This window comes from Hemiscyllium ocellatum, chromosome 14 (assembly GCF_020745735.1).
Source record: "Hemiscyllium ocellatum isolate sHemOce1 chromosome 14, sHemOce1.pat.X.cur, whole genome shotgun sequence".
Taxonomy (NCBI): Eukaryota; Metazoa; Chordata; class Chondrichthyes; order Orectolobiformes; family Hemiscylliidae; genus Hemiscyllium; species Hemiscyllium ocellatum.
This window is the reverse complement of record NC_083414.1, coordinates 35,120,875-35,137,274: the sequence shown is the minus strand read 5'-3', so window position 1 is coordinate 35,137,274 and position 16,400 is coordinate 35,120,875. Positions and strand designations below refer to the sequence as shown.

Below are 16,400 nucleotides of genomic sequence, written 5' to 3'. Positions count from 1 at the left end.
AACTAGCCACAAAAAGACATGACCCACTATCACTAGTATCCTTACATTCAGACGATGAAGACACTCACGAGAATTCCTAAAGCACGGCATTCCAACTGGAACTCTATCAACAAACACATCGATGTGGACCCCATCTACCATCCTCTGAGAAAAAGAACCAGAAATGACATCACCAAACACCCAAAGAAACCTAAACAAACAAATAAAAGCTGGACATAACATTAGAACTTCACCGGAGGCTCACTGATAATGTTACCTACTATGGTGGCGAAACATCTGAAACCGAACCTTCTAGCTCAGCAAGCAAAGTCACATTCTTAACTGTTAAATTGCTAGTTGAGAACATAAGCAGACAGGAATTAAGAAGCTGGTGAATCTGTGTTTTTGCTAAATGAGAAGACTCATTGTATTACTAACCTTTAAACTATTATATTAAGAGGTAGTATCAAGAAGCATTAATTTTTAAAAATTAAGAAAAGAAGCAAATAGCTAATTCGGATGTGGTGGCAAGAAGCCAGAGCTAGGCATGGCATTAAAAATGGGCAGTAAGAGCAGAGGAAGGACAAAGACTTCAAAATATCACAAAGAGTGACATGAACATAGTGGAAGACATTGATTGGTGAGTAACTACTTTCTAAGTTCACGTCTCCAGTTTGTAAAAAAGACTGTAAAGTAATATTAAGGCATAGGAGGGCAGTTCAAACATGTGTAACATACATCATGTGATATGTGGGAAATCATTCATTCATCCTGTGGTTTAAATGATCACATGGAGGAAGTTACCAAATATAGAAACCCAACCTTTGAGTTTCAAAAATGTGAATGATAACTAGTCATCGCAGCAAAGCTTAGAACTACAAAGATAGCACATTTAGGGAGGTGGTCACACAGGCCAGAAGGGACCTGGATGATCGCCAGGCAGCTGAGGGCCACCAGACAGGTGTAGGAGTCCCCTGCACTCACTAATCTTCCATTTAGCACTCGAGTGAGGGCAATGACTTATTAGTGGAGTGCAGCCAGGACTAAATCCATGGCACCAAGAGTGGCTCAGCAGCATAGGGAGGGGGAAAAGAACAGCAATTGAAGTAAGAGATTCAGTAGTTAAGAGAACAGACTGGCATTTCTGTCACCACAGATGTGAGTCCAGGATGATAATGTTGTCTCCTAGGTGTCGAGGTCAATGTCATTGAGTGGCTGCAGGATATTCTTCTGGCGGAGAGAAGAGGCTGGATGGCACAGTCCATATTGATACCAATGGCATAGGTAGAAAGGTGGATGAGGTCCTGAAAGTACATCCGAGAGCTATCAAAGATTAAAAAGCAGACTTCAAAGGCAATTTTCCCAGTGCCACAAATTAATGAGTACAGAAATAAGAGAAGAAAGCAAACAAATGTATGGCTGGAGAGATGGCACAGGAGGGAAAGTTTTAGATTTGAAGCATTGGAACCAGTTCTGGTTCAGGTGGCAGCCAATAAATCTTCCACTAAAATGTGAGATGTTAACTGGAAGGTCAGATTACATCTTATCAGAACCAAGACCAAAATCCAAACTGGGAGATGTGCTTGTGCTTTTGCAGAAGCTTTAAACAAGCTTGTCAGAGTGGGCAAACTGACAGAGAACACAGTTAAAATAAAAACATAGTTAAAAATCACACAACATCAGGTGTCCAACAGGTTTAATTGGAAGCACACTAGCTTTCGGAGCGACGCTCCTTCATCAGGTGATAGTGAAGGGCTCAATCCCAACACAGAATTTATAGCAAAAATTTACAGTGTGATGTAACTGAAATTATACATTGAAAAATTGATTGTCTGTTAAGCCTTTCATCTTTTAGAATACAGTGAGAGTTTCACTTCTTTCATGTGTAAATCACAAAAGCTTTTTTTAAAAAAGTTGCATTTCCGGTTTAGCTGTTAATAATGGTGATAACTAGACAATTTGTTGAAGGTGTTGGCCCCCTGTGTTCTCTGTCTATGCCAAGATGTTTAGATTGATTCTAATTTAAAAAGTGAGATAATGGAGTTCTACATGAATGCATGCAGTTTTTGAGCAAAGTACAATGTAGCCCTGCAAGTACAAATTCACTCCACAAAATATATGTGTGCATGTGGGTCTTCAACATATTGTCTAGCTATCACCATCATTAACAGCTAACCTGAGAATGCAACTTTTAAAAAAAAAGGTTTTGTGATTTACACATGAAAGAAGTGAAACTATCACTGTATTCTAACAGATGAAAGGCTTAATAGACAATCAATTTTTCAATGTATAATTTCAGTTACATCACACTGTAAATTTTTGCTATAAATTCTGTGTTAGGATTGAGCCCTCCACTATCACCTGATGAAGGAGCGTCGCTCCGACAGCTAGTGTGCTTCCAACTGAACCTGTTGGACTATAACCTGGTGTTGTGTGATTTTTAACTTTGTACACCCCAGTCCAACACTGGCATCTCCAAATCAAGATAAAAACAAAGCTAGTAATGGCTGCAAGAAAAGCAACAAGCAAAACTGGAAGGCACCAGAAACAAAGGCCAATATCCAATAGGTTCAAAATATGTAAAAATAGTAAAAACCAAAATTAAACACACCCTGTCTGAATGAGTGCAGCATTGGCAATAAGGTAGATGAATTCATGGCACAAATAGAATTTAATGGGTATGACCTAATTGTCATTCTAGAAATGTGGCTGCAGGGGGACTATGGCTGGGAACGGAACACTACGGGGTTTTGTTTTGGGCAAGTGAATTGTGAGGATGCAGCAAGAAGGTTCAACGAGATGTGGACAAACTAAATTAGTGGGCAAGAGCATGGCAAATGAAATATTATATGGAAAAATGTAAAGTTATCCACTTCTGTTGGAAAACAAAAATACAGAACATTTCATACGTGAAGAGAGATTGGCATAGGACTTGGATAGTCTCATTCACGAGTCACTGAAAAATAAACACATGAAAGCTAACATGCAATAACGCCATTAGGAATGCTAATGACATACTGACTTTTAATGTAAAAATGATTTGAGTACAAGAATAAAAATGTCTTGTAATTTTATACAGCCCCGGCAGGATATCACTCAGTATTATGTACAGCTTGGTCTTCTTATCCGAGGACATAGCTGTTTTGTAGTATCAGAATAAGATAGGCATTGAGGGCCTAGTTGAGAAAGAATTTCTACGTTCAGATTGTGTTCAATGTTTGAAAACACAGATTTCCATAAATGACTGTGGAGGTTCAGACATTGAATATATTCAAGGTAAAGATCAATAGATTTCTAGATATTATATAAATTAAGAGAAATAGGAGTAGTGCAGAACATGGAATTGAGGTAGAAGATTAGCCATTACCTAGCTGAATGGCAGAGCAGCCTTGAGGGGTGGAATGGCATACCCCGGTCCTATTTCCTACATTCCTATGGACTGACAAATGTGCTCTGTATGAATATTCTGTATATCCAGTGAAGAAATAAATGAATGCAGCAGAGAAATAAATCAAGGCAGAAGAAAATTGAAACATTGAAAAATATTTCATCTCGCTTTAAATTTAATGCTATTGAATTTTAAAATTCCATGATTTGTGGCCACTTACACTAAGGTTTTAAGGAGCTATAACTCTTCACTGTGTCATGGCAGGAACTCACTGTGACACATTACTGCATACGTCCTCTCAGATTAAGTATGACACCATTAGTTGATTCCAAACACAAGGCATTCAATACACTGTAATTGCTTATTATTAAATATCCTGAAATCATTAAGCTTAAATATCTGTGTGCATGCGTGTCACATGAGTAAACATGGAAGAGATGTATAGCACTCTTCAGTCCAGTGTGTCTATTCTTTTCTAGAAAGTTCCAAAACCTAATCCCATTGTTTCAAGCTTTAACCATAGCCCAATATTACTGGCTTCAAATATTTGTTAATTTCTTCCTTAAAAAAAATTGTATTTGCCATGCTCACAATCAAGATTTCTCAACCTCTCTCCTCATCCCTAATTTCAAACGGATGGCACTGAATCACTGACATTTCCAATTGGGTGAGTTACTTTTTTTCCTATGAACACTACCAAAATTTTTCATAACTGTAAGGACCTATATGAAATTTACCTTTACCCTTCTCTGCTTCAATAAGATTAATTTTTGCGTATTCAACTTTCTCAATTATTATACTATAATCAGAATTCAACTAAACATGTGCTACAATGTCCTTTCTATAAATCATAACATAACAAAGGTAGTTTATAGACAAAAACTGCCAGGACAGATCCAAGTTCCACTTTTACTTTCTTCAAATTTTTTTACCTGTTTCTCATATTCCTTGAGCAGCTTGGAGGTCAAATGTGTTGCCGTGCTTAATTCATTCTGCAAAAGAAAACTCAGATCAAAATTTCTGGCTTATTCTCCCTTCACCTCTTGCAAGAATGTGTTCTTCAGCAACCTCACCAAATTTCCCAAAACAGTGAGTGGATGTTTTTCATTCTTGTACTTGCCAGTCAGTTTTTTTTTCACTCAATCATTCTAATGGATCAAAAATTATGGCTTGAGAACAGAAGCAAACACAGAGGTCAGGTTCAAATGGCACTCCTCTATCTGGCATGCAAAGCAGCATACCAGAGCCTGGTGATGTAAGCACATATGTACGCATTTTTTAAACTGTGGAACACAGCCGATTGTGTTTTACCCTGTCACAGTCAAGGATAATATAGCACCTTACATATTGCTGTCCAAGATCATCTGGCTTAGTGGAGATGAAGTTTCAGACTTCTCTGCTGTCTATATAAATCATGCTACAACGAGTACTGTCTTTGTCAACAATGTCACTGTAGATACTTTAAACCTAATTAAAAATCCAGTAATATTCACAAGGTAGCTCCCTTCAAATAAAAAACAAAATATTTCCAATAAAAGAAGTCTCAACAAGAACAAAAGACAGCAGAAATGAACACAAATCAAACAGCATTTGGGGACAGGAAGAGTTAACATTTCACATCATTGATCTTTTATTAGAACGCACATTACAACAACTAAATTCTGTGTGCAGGTAGTAAATATTTGCATGTGTTAATTCCATCTCATCTTGTCCCTTCTCACTTTCCTATTTTCAACTCTTATTTTTATTGTTACTGTTTCCTAAAATGTTATGGGCATTCTGCTTCAATATGTTCAGAACAGAGGTAAAGTCACCATGTCATAAATGTGACGCAATTCAATGCAACATAGTAACTGGGTGTTTAAGAAAAATATAATAATTCAGCTGCAAACTAAAGGAGTTGCCATGGGCACCCGCATGGGCCCCAGCTATGCCTGTCTCTTCGTAGGATATGTGGAACAGTCCATCTTCCGCAACTACACTGGCACCACCCCCCACCTTTTCCTCCGCTACATCGATGACTGTATCGGCGCTGCCTCATGCTCCCATGAGGAGGTTGAACAGTTCATCAACTTTACTAACACCTTCCATCCCGACCTCAAATTCACCTGGACTGTCTCAGGCTCCTCCCTCCCCTTCCTAGACCTTTCCATCTCTATCTCAGGCGACCGACTCAACACAGACATCTACTATAAACCGACTGACTCCCACAGCTATCTGACTTCACCTCCTCCCACCCTGCCCCTGTAAAAACTCCATCCCATATTCCCAATTCCTTCGTCTCCGCCGCATCTGCTCCCAGGAGGACCAGTTCCAACACCGCACAGCCCAGATGGCCTCCTTCTTCAAGGACCGCAGATTCCCCCCAAACGTGATCGACGATGCCCTCCACTGCATCTCCTCCACTTCCCGCTCCTCCGCCCTTGAGCCCCACTCCTCCAACCGCCACCAAGACAGAACCCCACTGGTTCTCACCTATCACCCCACCAACCTTCGTATACAACGTATCATCCGCCATCATTTCCGCCACCTCCAAACTGACCCCAGCACCAGGGATATATTTCCCTCCCCTCCCCTATCAGCGTTCCACAAAGACCACTCCCTTCGTGACTCCCTCGTCAGGTCCACACCCCCCACCAACCCAACCTCCACTCCCGGCACCTTCCCCTGCAACCGCAGGAAATGCAAAACTTGCGCCCACACCTCCTCCCTCGCTTCCCTCCAAGGCCCCAAGGGATCCTTCCATATCCGCCACAAGTTCACCTGTACCTCCACACACATCATCTATTGCATCCGCTGCACCCGATGTGGCCTCCTCTACATTGGGGAGACGGGCCGCCTACTTGCAGAACGCTTCAGAGAACGCCTCAGGGACGCCCGGACCAACCAACCCAACCACCCCGTGGCTCAACACTTTAACTCTCCCTCCCACTCCACCAAGGACATGCAGGTCCTTGTACTCCTCCACCGGCAAAACATAACAACACGACGGTTGGAGGAAGAGCGCCTCATCTTCCGCCTGGGAACCCTCCAACCACAAGGGATGAACTCAGATTTCTCCAGTTTCCTCATTTCCCCTCCCCCCACCTTGCCTCAGTCGGTTCCCTCAACTCAGCACCGCCCTCCTAACCTGCAATCTTCTTCCTAACCTCTCCGCCCCCACCCCACTCCGGCCTATCACCCTCACCTTGACCTCCTTCCACCTATCACATCTCCATCGCCCCTCCCCCAAGTCCCTCCTCCCTACCTTTTATCTTAGCCTGCCTGGCACCCTCTCCTCATTCCTGATGAAGGACTTATGCCCGAAACGTCGAATTTCCTATTCCTTGGATGCTGCCTGACCTGCTATGCTTTAACCAGCAACACATTTTCAAAAGTCCATCTCTACTTCCCTGTTTAAAACTGCAATCATAACTACTGGCACTATATTGTTACCAAAGCATATCACTGGTAAGCAAATTTCAAAATTCCTGATAGTTTGACAAATGGCAAACTGAGAGCCTAGTTATGTGCTAATAAAAATATTATACCTGTCAAGGGTGCTGGCTACAACTGAGTACTCTACACAGTCATAGAGATGCACAGCATGGAAACAGACCCTTCGGTCCAACCCGTCCATGCTGACCTGATATCCCAACCCAATCTAGTCCCACCTGCCAGTACACGGCCCTTATCCCTCCAAACCCTTCCTATTCATATACCCATCCAAATGCCTCTTAAATGTTGCAATTGTACCAGCCTCCACCACTTCCTCTGGCAGCTCATTCCATACACGTACCACCCTGTGTGTGAAAAAGTTGCCCCGTAGGTCTCTTTTATATCTTTCCCCTCTCACGCTAAACCTATGCCCACAATAAAATATTTGCTATAAGGCTCTTTAGGTACAATGTTGCTGGGTTTTCACAATTGCAGTAATATCTTTGCTTTTCGGTTATGACAAAATCTGCAGCTAGAGGTCAGGTTTTAGTTTTTTTGGAAACAACACCAACTCTGGGTGTTTGTCCACATTTTTCAAGCTTCACTGACCACAATATAACTGCAACTACCGCAACACATGTTTTTATTGCTTGTTAAAATTTTAAAAATCTAGTTGTCTATTCATCCTCCATCACAATGTTCTCGCTCCATATCTGCTGCCTAAGTATTTCTAGAATTTTGTTTATACTTCAGATATTATCATTTTTTAAATATCTGATTTTGAACACCCCCCCACCACTCTCTTTATCTGTGTATCCCTTTATTGGATATTCAAATAACTTTGAATTACACTAGTTCATTGCTTTATATTAAACTGCCTATCAAGTAAGCATGTAAGCCCACCTGAGTTAATATCATTTTTTTAAAGAAGTATGAATGTAAAAAAGGCTTGAAAATATATATTCCTGCCTTAAACATGTTCTTCACTTCCTTCGTTTTGTTAGGCAGAAAGCATAATATTGACAAAAAAAATTGAAAGAACTGTGGATGCAGGAAATCTGAAACAGAAGCAGAAATTGCTAGAAAATCTCAGCAGGTCTGACAGCATCTGTGGAGAGAAATCAGAGTTAACATTTCAGATTCAATGACACTTCTTCAAACTGTTTGTAATAGGGACAATCCATTTGGTGACCACTTTGCAGAACATCTTTGCTCAGTATCAAGCATGACCTTGAGCTACTTATCCTTGTTTGCACTTTATTTCTACCCTGACCTTTGCTTCACACACAGTATTCCAATGAGACTCAATGGAAACTCATAACAGCAATTGACCTTTGACGCTACACTCTAAAGTCTATGTTTGGAAGAATTTTAGGTTATACGACATGTTTTGAGATTTTCTTCCTTCTCATTTATTTCTTTACTTCTTTATTTTGTATTCAGAGGATTGCTATCCAGTCATTCACACTACATCTGAAACAACTTGTGCAATTGACCCATTACTATTCTTTTTCACTTGTACGACAGTTTTTACCATTAATTTCCATACTCTCTGCCCTATCACAGACTTTATTTATTAGTTCAACTTGCCTCCTGCTCTCTTTTACTTACTCAAAACCTATTTCATCAGAACTGAAGAAACTTAGAAGCCCAAGGCACGGATTGGAAATGTTAGTTCTGTTTCCACAAATGTTGTCTAGCCTGTTGAGCATTTCTAGTTTTTATTTGTTCAATTTTTGTCTCTTTTCAGTTAATCACTTACAATCTTGAAAACATTACCTATTATATTAATTGGTGAATTTTCAATCAGTGTATTTTTGTTTCAATCACAAACAGAGAATGCTGCAAAAACTTAGCCAGTCTGGCTCAATCTGTGGACAAAGAAACAATTCAAGTCCACTATGATTCTTCTTATTTTGTTAATATTGCACAAGTTAGTGCACACTGACATTTCTAATTCAAGCTGACTACTAATACGCTTGAAGCATGTTTAGACTTGTGTTTTGAAGGTAGAAATTTACAAGTTAGCTCTACATCTTCCTCTCAAACGATTCACTTTTGCCTGTCTAGTGACTCTGTTTAACCACTGAATAACTGAACCACACAGACCCAGGAGTTCCTACTACGATCATTATCAGTCCCAAGTTAATTAGTCAGAGCTGAGGATGGTCAGGTCACTGAAATTCACTTCCCTGCCATTGCTAGAAGGAAAAAAAATGCCAGTGTGTGCACAATACGTGACTGCCTGAATAGGTTTGTCAGTGATGCCTCCATTCTCACTAGCTTATCAATAACATCAACTGTCAAAATCTGGTGTACAAATATTCATTTTAATGTGGGAGAGGTGACTGACACCATACTGCAGTATGGAGTAGATGCCTTCAGAATAAAAAGATATATCTACTTTGGTGTATATCCGCTTTGGTGTATATCCAATGATAGTGGTTGAAGGTACATCATTGTATGTCTGAATGACACGGTAAAAAGTGAGAGTGATAAGTCAAGCCCCAGCATTTATTGTCTATTCTTGTTCTGAAGAAGGTGATGATTACTAATCAGCCAAAATAATTCTAAAGGGTTGGATATTTCTCTCTCTAACTGGAAGATATTCAACTCTTTACTCCAAACCATCAATGGTGAGTATAAGCTTGCTAATTGGTGAATAAGCAATTGTATTAACTTGTGTTCACACAGCCATCAGATCATCTGGAATAGGAGCTGGTTTCTCCACTGGAATTCAGGGAATGTTGGAGGCAATTGTTGCACTCCTTTCACTATGCAAACTGAGGTTACATTTCACAAAAAATAAGTAGGTTCTGAACTTACAGTAAATTTATTATTTATGCCATCACGCTCTAGAAATTGCTCTTCAAACCCATACATCTATCTCCGATCCCTCTTTCTTTAAATCCTTTGACCAAGCTTTTTATCATCCCACCTCGTATCTCTTTCTCGAGCTTAGTATTTGTTTTCCCTCTTTGAAGTGATATGGAATGTTGTACTACTTTCAAGGCATTAAAGGTATTAATTATGTTGTATTAGTTCTGCATGTTTGTGTCCACTTGTCAGCAAGTGGCTAAAGAGAAAGAAATACTTCAATATTGCTCAGGAAACCCATCTCATACTGAACAGTCACTATCTTTACTTTTAGGGAATTTAAGAAAATTTGTTGCCTACGTTGCCATGAATATGAGGCTGGATGATGAGTAGACATAACAATAAAGAAAAAAAGCAAAGGACAAAGAAAACTATAGGGTGGGAATCAGGTAGGCATATCAAAATATTCAAGGAACTTGACTCTGAAAATACCCATTATACAAAGGATAGTTTTACAGAAAGTAGTCAAAGCTGTTTGCCATTGTATTCCAGCACACACATTTCATTTAATGCAGATCACCAGTGGGTAATGTCCTAGACTGATAACTTACGATACCTGTGCATCGTAAATCCTCTTCATGGCATTGTAAAGTCGGTTGGTATAATTTGAGATGGCAGCAGCATCTTCTTCAAACACTCCCAGCAGTGAGCGTGTCTATCAAAAATTTAGAAAAGTAAAAGCTGAGTTTGTCAATGGAAATATCTGGCTTTTGAAACTGTAATTCATGTAGGTTAATCAATACATCTCTATCACATAGCAACAATGTAATTGATCTGTTTAGTTCAATAAAACATACATGCATTATCTACAATAAGGCTCTGCTGCAATTTATAGTGAAAACGATGATCTTAGTAAGAACTACTATTAGCTAATACTTCAGCTACAGAACTGGCTTAGTTCACTATTTTTCTTTAAATTGAAGGGAACGTTCCACCATCAGAGGGGTTATATTCCAGATAATGTGTTAACGGAAGCCCTTTGCACGCTCAGCTAAATTTAAACATTACCAGAGCACTTTTTGATGGGCTATAAAGTTCACTGTATGCTGGAAAAAACTGAACCCTCTATCATCAACTAAAAAAAATGCTCTAATGTATTTCATTACTGCAGTGGGAGCTGTTATGTTCAAAAAGGCTCATGTGGTTCCTACTTTAAAAGTTACTTAGTTGGTCATAAGTGTTTTGAGATAGCAGTAGCAAACTTTTCTCAACTGATCAGCTAGGCCAAAATGTACTTTTGACATTGTTAGATATATGATCATTTATGACTTATTGCTCTTGAAAACAAATCAATATCCAATGGGATGTCACTTTCGAACATACATCAGTACAGCACAGAAGCAGGTCCTTTGGCACATATCTGTGCTGAATATGATGCCATTCTAAGCTACTCCCATCTACCTACACATATTCAGTATCATTCTGTTCCCTACCTACCTGTCTGAATGCCTCTTAAACATCATTATCATGCCTGCTTCTACCACTTCACTTGGCAGTGCATTTCAAGTCCCTATCACCATCCAAAAAAACTTGCTTTGCACATCTCCTAAAACTTTCTCCATCGCACCTTAAATCTATATCCCCTAGCATTTGACATATGCCCCCAATAATATTCATTCTGGGGATAAAAACTTTGACTATCCATCTTATGCGTAACGGTCAAAAATTTATAGACTTCTCAGAGGTTGCTCCTCAGCTTCCAACACTCCAATGAAAAAAAAATCCAAGTTTGTCCAACCTCTCCTTACAGCTAATAGACTCCAATCTGGGCAAATCCCAGTAAACCTCTTTCGCACCCACTCCAAAGCCTCCACACCACTGCTATAGTGTGGTACCAGAATTGTACATAATACTCTAAAAGTGGCCGAACTATAGTTTTATACAAAAATAGAAATTGCTGGAGAAACTCAGCAGATCTGGCAGCATCTATGGAGAGAAATCAGACCTTAAGTTTTAGATCAAGTGACCCTTCCTCAGATTTACAGCACCAGCAGTTCTTTCTGTTTTTATAAAGTTTTATACAGCTGCAACATGACATACCAACTTATATACTTAATACTCTGATCAATGAAGGCATATGTGCCATACGCCTTCTTTACCATCTAATCCACTTATGTTGCCACTTTTACGGAGCTATGGATTTGCACCCCAAGATCCCTGTGTATATCAATGCCCCAAGGGTTCTGCCATTAATTATATACTTTCCTCTTGCATTTGATCGCCAAAATGCATTACCTCACACTTGTCCAGACTAAACTCCATCTGCTATTTCTCCAACTGATCTCTATCCTGCTGCATCCTTTGACAATCTTTGTCATGATACACAATTCCACCAATTTTTATGTCATCTGCAAACATACCAATCAGAACACCTATTTTTCATCTAAATATATAGAAGGCCCCAGCACTGATCACTGTGGAACACCACTGGTCACAAAAAAAACCCTTCCATAACTACTCTGTCTTCTATGACCAAGACCAAACCAATTGACTAACTCATCAGGGATCCCACAATAGGTAATCTTCCAAACCAACCTACCATGATGCACCTATAGAGGGTTATCAGATAAAATGAGTTTTAAATGAACTATAAATACCAGCCAGTTTAGCTGACTAACCTGTTTCTGTGCTGTATATCCTGTGGAATCTGAAATGTAGTACTTGAAAGGGTGTTCAAATCATTTTCCATCACAATTGGATAGCGTTTGGAAATAATTCATATGCAAGAATATGTGGAGAAAGCTGAGACAAGAGACTAAATTAGGCATTTTTTTTCCAAAGTGATGGCATAGGCATGGTCATTAAGGAGGCAAAAGTGAGGACTGCAGATGCTGGAAACCAGAGTTTGGATCAGAGTGGTGCTGGAAAAGCACAGCAGGTCAGACAGCATCTGAGGTGCAGGAAAATCGATGTTTCAGGCAAAAAGCCCTTCATCAGGACATTAAGGAGTTCAGAGGAACAGATGGGTCTGGGGTACCTGTCCATAGATTCCTAAAGGTGACAGATCTGTTAATAGGGTAGTTATGAAAGCCTATGGGATAGTTGTGACATAAGTTATAGGAGTGCAGGGGTTTTGTTGGAGCTATATAAAACTTTGTTAGGCCAAAGTAGTACTGTGTGAAGTTCTGATAACCACACCACAGGAAGGACATAATTGTACTGCAGGGGGTGCAAAGAAGACTCACTTGGATGTTAACTGAGATGGAGCATTTTAATAATGAAGAGAGGCTGGATAAGTTTAACGTTTTTTTTCTTTAGAGCAAAGAAAACAGAGAGGTCCTTATTGCAGTGTGTAAGATTATAAGTAGAAAGCAACTGTTCTTCTTAGTTGACGGGTCAATAACAAGTTGATAGGAGACACAGAGGATTTCTTTTCACCCAGAGGGTGGTGAGGTCTGGAATGCATTGCATGGGAGAGGAATTGATGCAGGAACCCTCAGAACCTTTAAAAAGTACTGGGATGATCACTTAGTGTCATAACATTCAAGGAAAGTGGGACTACTGTATCTAGAATCATTGAATACCTACAGGGTGGAAACAGGCCATTTGGCCCTATCTTTAGAATAGTTTTTGGCAGCACAGACCCAATGGACCATTGGGCTTCTGTACTGTATGATTCGGTTATGTTGAATTGACTGTCTTCTGTGCTGACATTCTATATTCTTTGCTACCCAACATGCAAACAAAAGGGAGCAGTCCGTACCTTAAGAATAAACTGAGACTCTTGTTTTCAAGATAGCAGCACCAATAAGTTATATTTAAGATTATTCAAAATAACACGCAACAAATATTCTGCAGTTAACATATGGGAATTGCCTGTGTAAACTGAAGTCATTCCTAAATCAATAATGAGATTCTTATATTGCTTACTACAGAAAAACAAACATCTATTTATGTGACAGCGTTAAGTGCTTTGGAACCACTAAAGGCCACATACAGCTTGCACACAGCGTAATTCCCACAAACAGCAGTGAGATTTACGATCAGAATCTGTTTTTGGTGATGATTGTTGAGGGCTAAATGCTGTTTTGGATAGGGCACGGAGGAGAACGCCTCAATTGTAGCGCCAGGCGACCTCGAGGTCCACCTGAGAGCAAAATGGGCTTTTTGTTTTAATTGTCATTTGTAAGAGGCCGCCCAGATTCCGAGTGTGGAGTGTGAAAGCTGAGTGAGAGACAGTACGATCAGTGAAGTTGACGGACATTCCCTCAAAACGCAAACAGGCAAAAAGGCCGGACAATTATCCAGGGGCTGTTTAGCAAAACACCGCTTTGGATCGGAGTAAGATGCCTTAGATTTTCACTGACATTCGTCTCCAATATCCTCCGTCGGTTTCACCCCAGGTGTTCCTGTCATACAGCAGATGCCTTTGACTCGGTGCAATCACTTTTCCCACGCCACTTTAAAACTGTTTATTCCAATTAACATGAAGAGTTATGTTAAAGGTGAATGGGCCTTTGCTCCCAGGCTGACAGCTGATCGAGTGCCAGCAAGCCGCCTGATGGGTGGAGGCTCGGCTGCATTGGCTTGTACCTGCGGACTGTCTTCCAGAGTCTCCTCGATGGGCAGTTTTTCGATCCCCGGCATCTCTGCGGCCTCAGTCTCAATCTCCGCCTTTCGCTGCAAACTCGGAGGCAACGAAGCATCTAGACTTGGAACGTCCCTACGTCACAGATGGAACGCGGCAGCTGACGTCCCGCCCCCCGCGTCCGCAGCTTTCACTGATTGTCTGTTCCCACCGTCAATCATCCATGCCAACTTCCGGTGTGGGCGTGTTGATGACAGGGTTCAGTTTGGGACCAAGTGGGTAGAGAAGTTGTGGTTTACCGTCCGTTTTTATAAATTAGATTAGATTCCCTACAGTGTGGGCCCTTCAGCCCAACAAGTCCACACCGACCCTCTAAAGAGTGTTAACCCACCCAGACCCATTTCCCTCTGACTAATGTACCTAATACTATGGACAATTTAGCATGGTCAATTCACCTGACCTGCACATCTTTGGACTGTGGGAGGAAACCGGAGCACCCAGAGGAAACCCACACAGACACTGGGAGAATGTGCAAACTCCACACAGACAGTCATGGGAGGCAGGAATTGAACCCAGGACCCTAGCACTGTGAGGCAGCAATGCCAACTACTGAGCCATCGTGTTTGAGCGATTTACTGGAATGGTTTGAGGGATGAGTTGTGAGGTCAGATCAGAGATGTTGGAAACAAAAACAGAAATTGTTATAAAAGCTTGGGGTGGGGGAGGCGGGTGTCCCAGGATGGAGGCGATCTGAGCAGATCTGCTTTGCTGAGCCCTGTACCCCAGCCCAGTTATAGTGATATTTTTACCTTCCCCCCCCCACATTACCTTTTATTGCCGAAAATTGATGTTGAGAAGTTGTGAAACTGTTTAAATCCATTTGATGTGGAGCCTCGATTGTCTGAACGAGATGGACGAGGAGTACTTTGTTTAGATGATTGATCGTTCGGGTGGCCGGAAACAAGTGGTAATCCATGAGTGCTGGTTTTTCAAATATTTCTCGATTATAGAGCAATGCATGCCATAATGCTGGTTAGCCAAGAACTGCTGGTTATCAAACATCTCTCGGTTATCAGGCAATACATGCCATAATGTTGTTTAACTGATAACTAAATGCTGAGTTGCTTGGTGCCATTTTTGCAGGGCCTTGAGATCTTGTTTGGATGGTCCAGGATTCAGATGGTTGGTGTTCAGATAATCGAGGTTCTACTGCAAATTCTTTTTGAGTGAGCGAGGATGACAAGAGAGAAGCATACAGCCAAGCTCCAACACAAGGGACACTCGTCGAAGGCATCGGGTGGGCCTGTGACTGCGAATGCAGCTGCGTCTACCTCGGCAGTCAAGAAAGAGTACCTGCACAGCAGAACATCACTGAAGAACTCGCTGCGATCTGAGGGATGATCAAGGAGTTGATGGAAGACAATCGTACTTGGCTGGAACCGATTTCGGTCATTCTGCAAAAGCATGAGAAGGGGTTGGAAGGGCACGGGAAGCAAGTTGAAAAGGTGAAATGGCGGACCAAGGCATCAGAGACAGAGTTCAAATTCTCATCGGGGCAGGTCCAGGCCCTCGAAAAACAGGTCTGGGCCTTGACTGAACAAGTCGATGATCTGGAAGAACAGAAACCAACGTGGTCATTCTAAAAGATGAGAGACTTAACAAACAATCCAGGTCTTTTTCAATAAATAAGTTTAGTTGCATCACACTATAAACGTTTGCTATAAAGTTCTGTGTCCTATGATCTTATACTTCACAGCCACCTGATGAAGGAGCAGCACTCCAATAGCTAGTGCTTCCAAGTAAACTTGTTGGACTATAACCTGGGGTTGTGTGATTTCTAACAATGATCTTTAAAATTGAGGTAGGAGGTAAAATATTCATATCGTTGGGTTGCCGGAGGGAGTGAAAAGGGGCGGCTGGCAAGCTTTTTTGAAGAATGACTGCTGCAGTTTCTTGGCTGGGATGACAAGGCAGACCGCGTGAAGGTTGACGGAGTTCACTGGGTTGTGGTGCATAGATATGGTCTGGATTGGTGCCCCTGCCCGGTCCTAGTATGATTTCAAAGTTACAGGGACAAGCAGAGAGTCCTGGAATCTTCTAGAAGCATGGGGAAAGATCCACAGGCCCTAATCAGGAAACTAAGGTACTATTTTGCCTGGACTTTTCTGTGGCAGTGATCCATAAAAGAAAATGGTTTGATGAGGTCAAGAG

General features: G+C 41.0%; 1 protein-coding gene across 1 annotated transcript in view; it reads right to left on the bottom strand.

Annotated features, from left to right (window-relative positions):
* appl1 (adaptor protein, phosphotyrosine interaction, PH domain and leucine zipper containing 1) overlaps positions 1-14,318 on the bottom strand; it is a 65,628-nt gene extending 51,310 nt beyond the window's left edge. The window contains exons 1-3 of the mRNA XM_060835604.1: positions 14,195-14,318; positions 10,218-10,316; positions 4,300-4,359 (exon numbers count right to left, since the gene is read on the bottom strand). Of these exons, the coding sequence (XP_060691587.1) occupies positions 4,300-4,359; positions 10,218-10,316; positions 14,195-14,248 (213 nt within the window). The 5' untranslated portion in view covers positions 14,249-14,318. The remainder of the gene's footprint in view (positions 1-4,299; positions 4,360-10,217; positions 10,317-14,194) is intronic.
* Between the last annotated feature and the right edge of the window lie 2,082 nt (positions 14,319-16,400).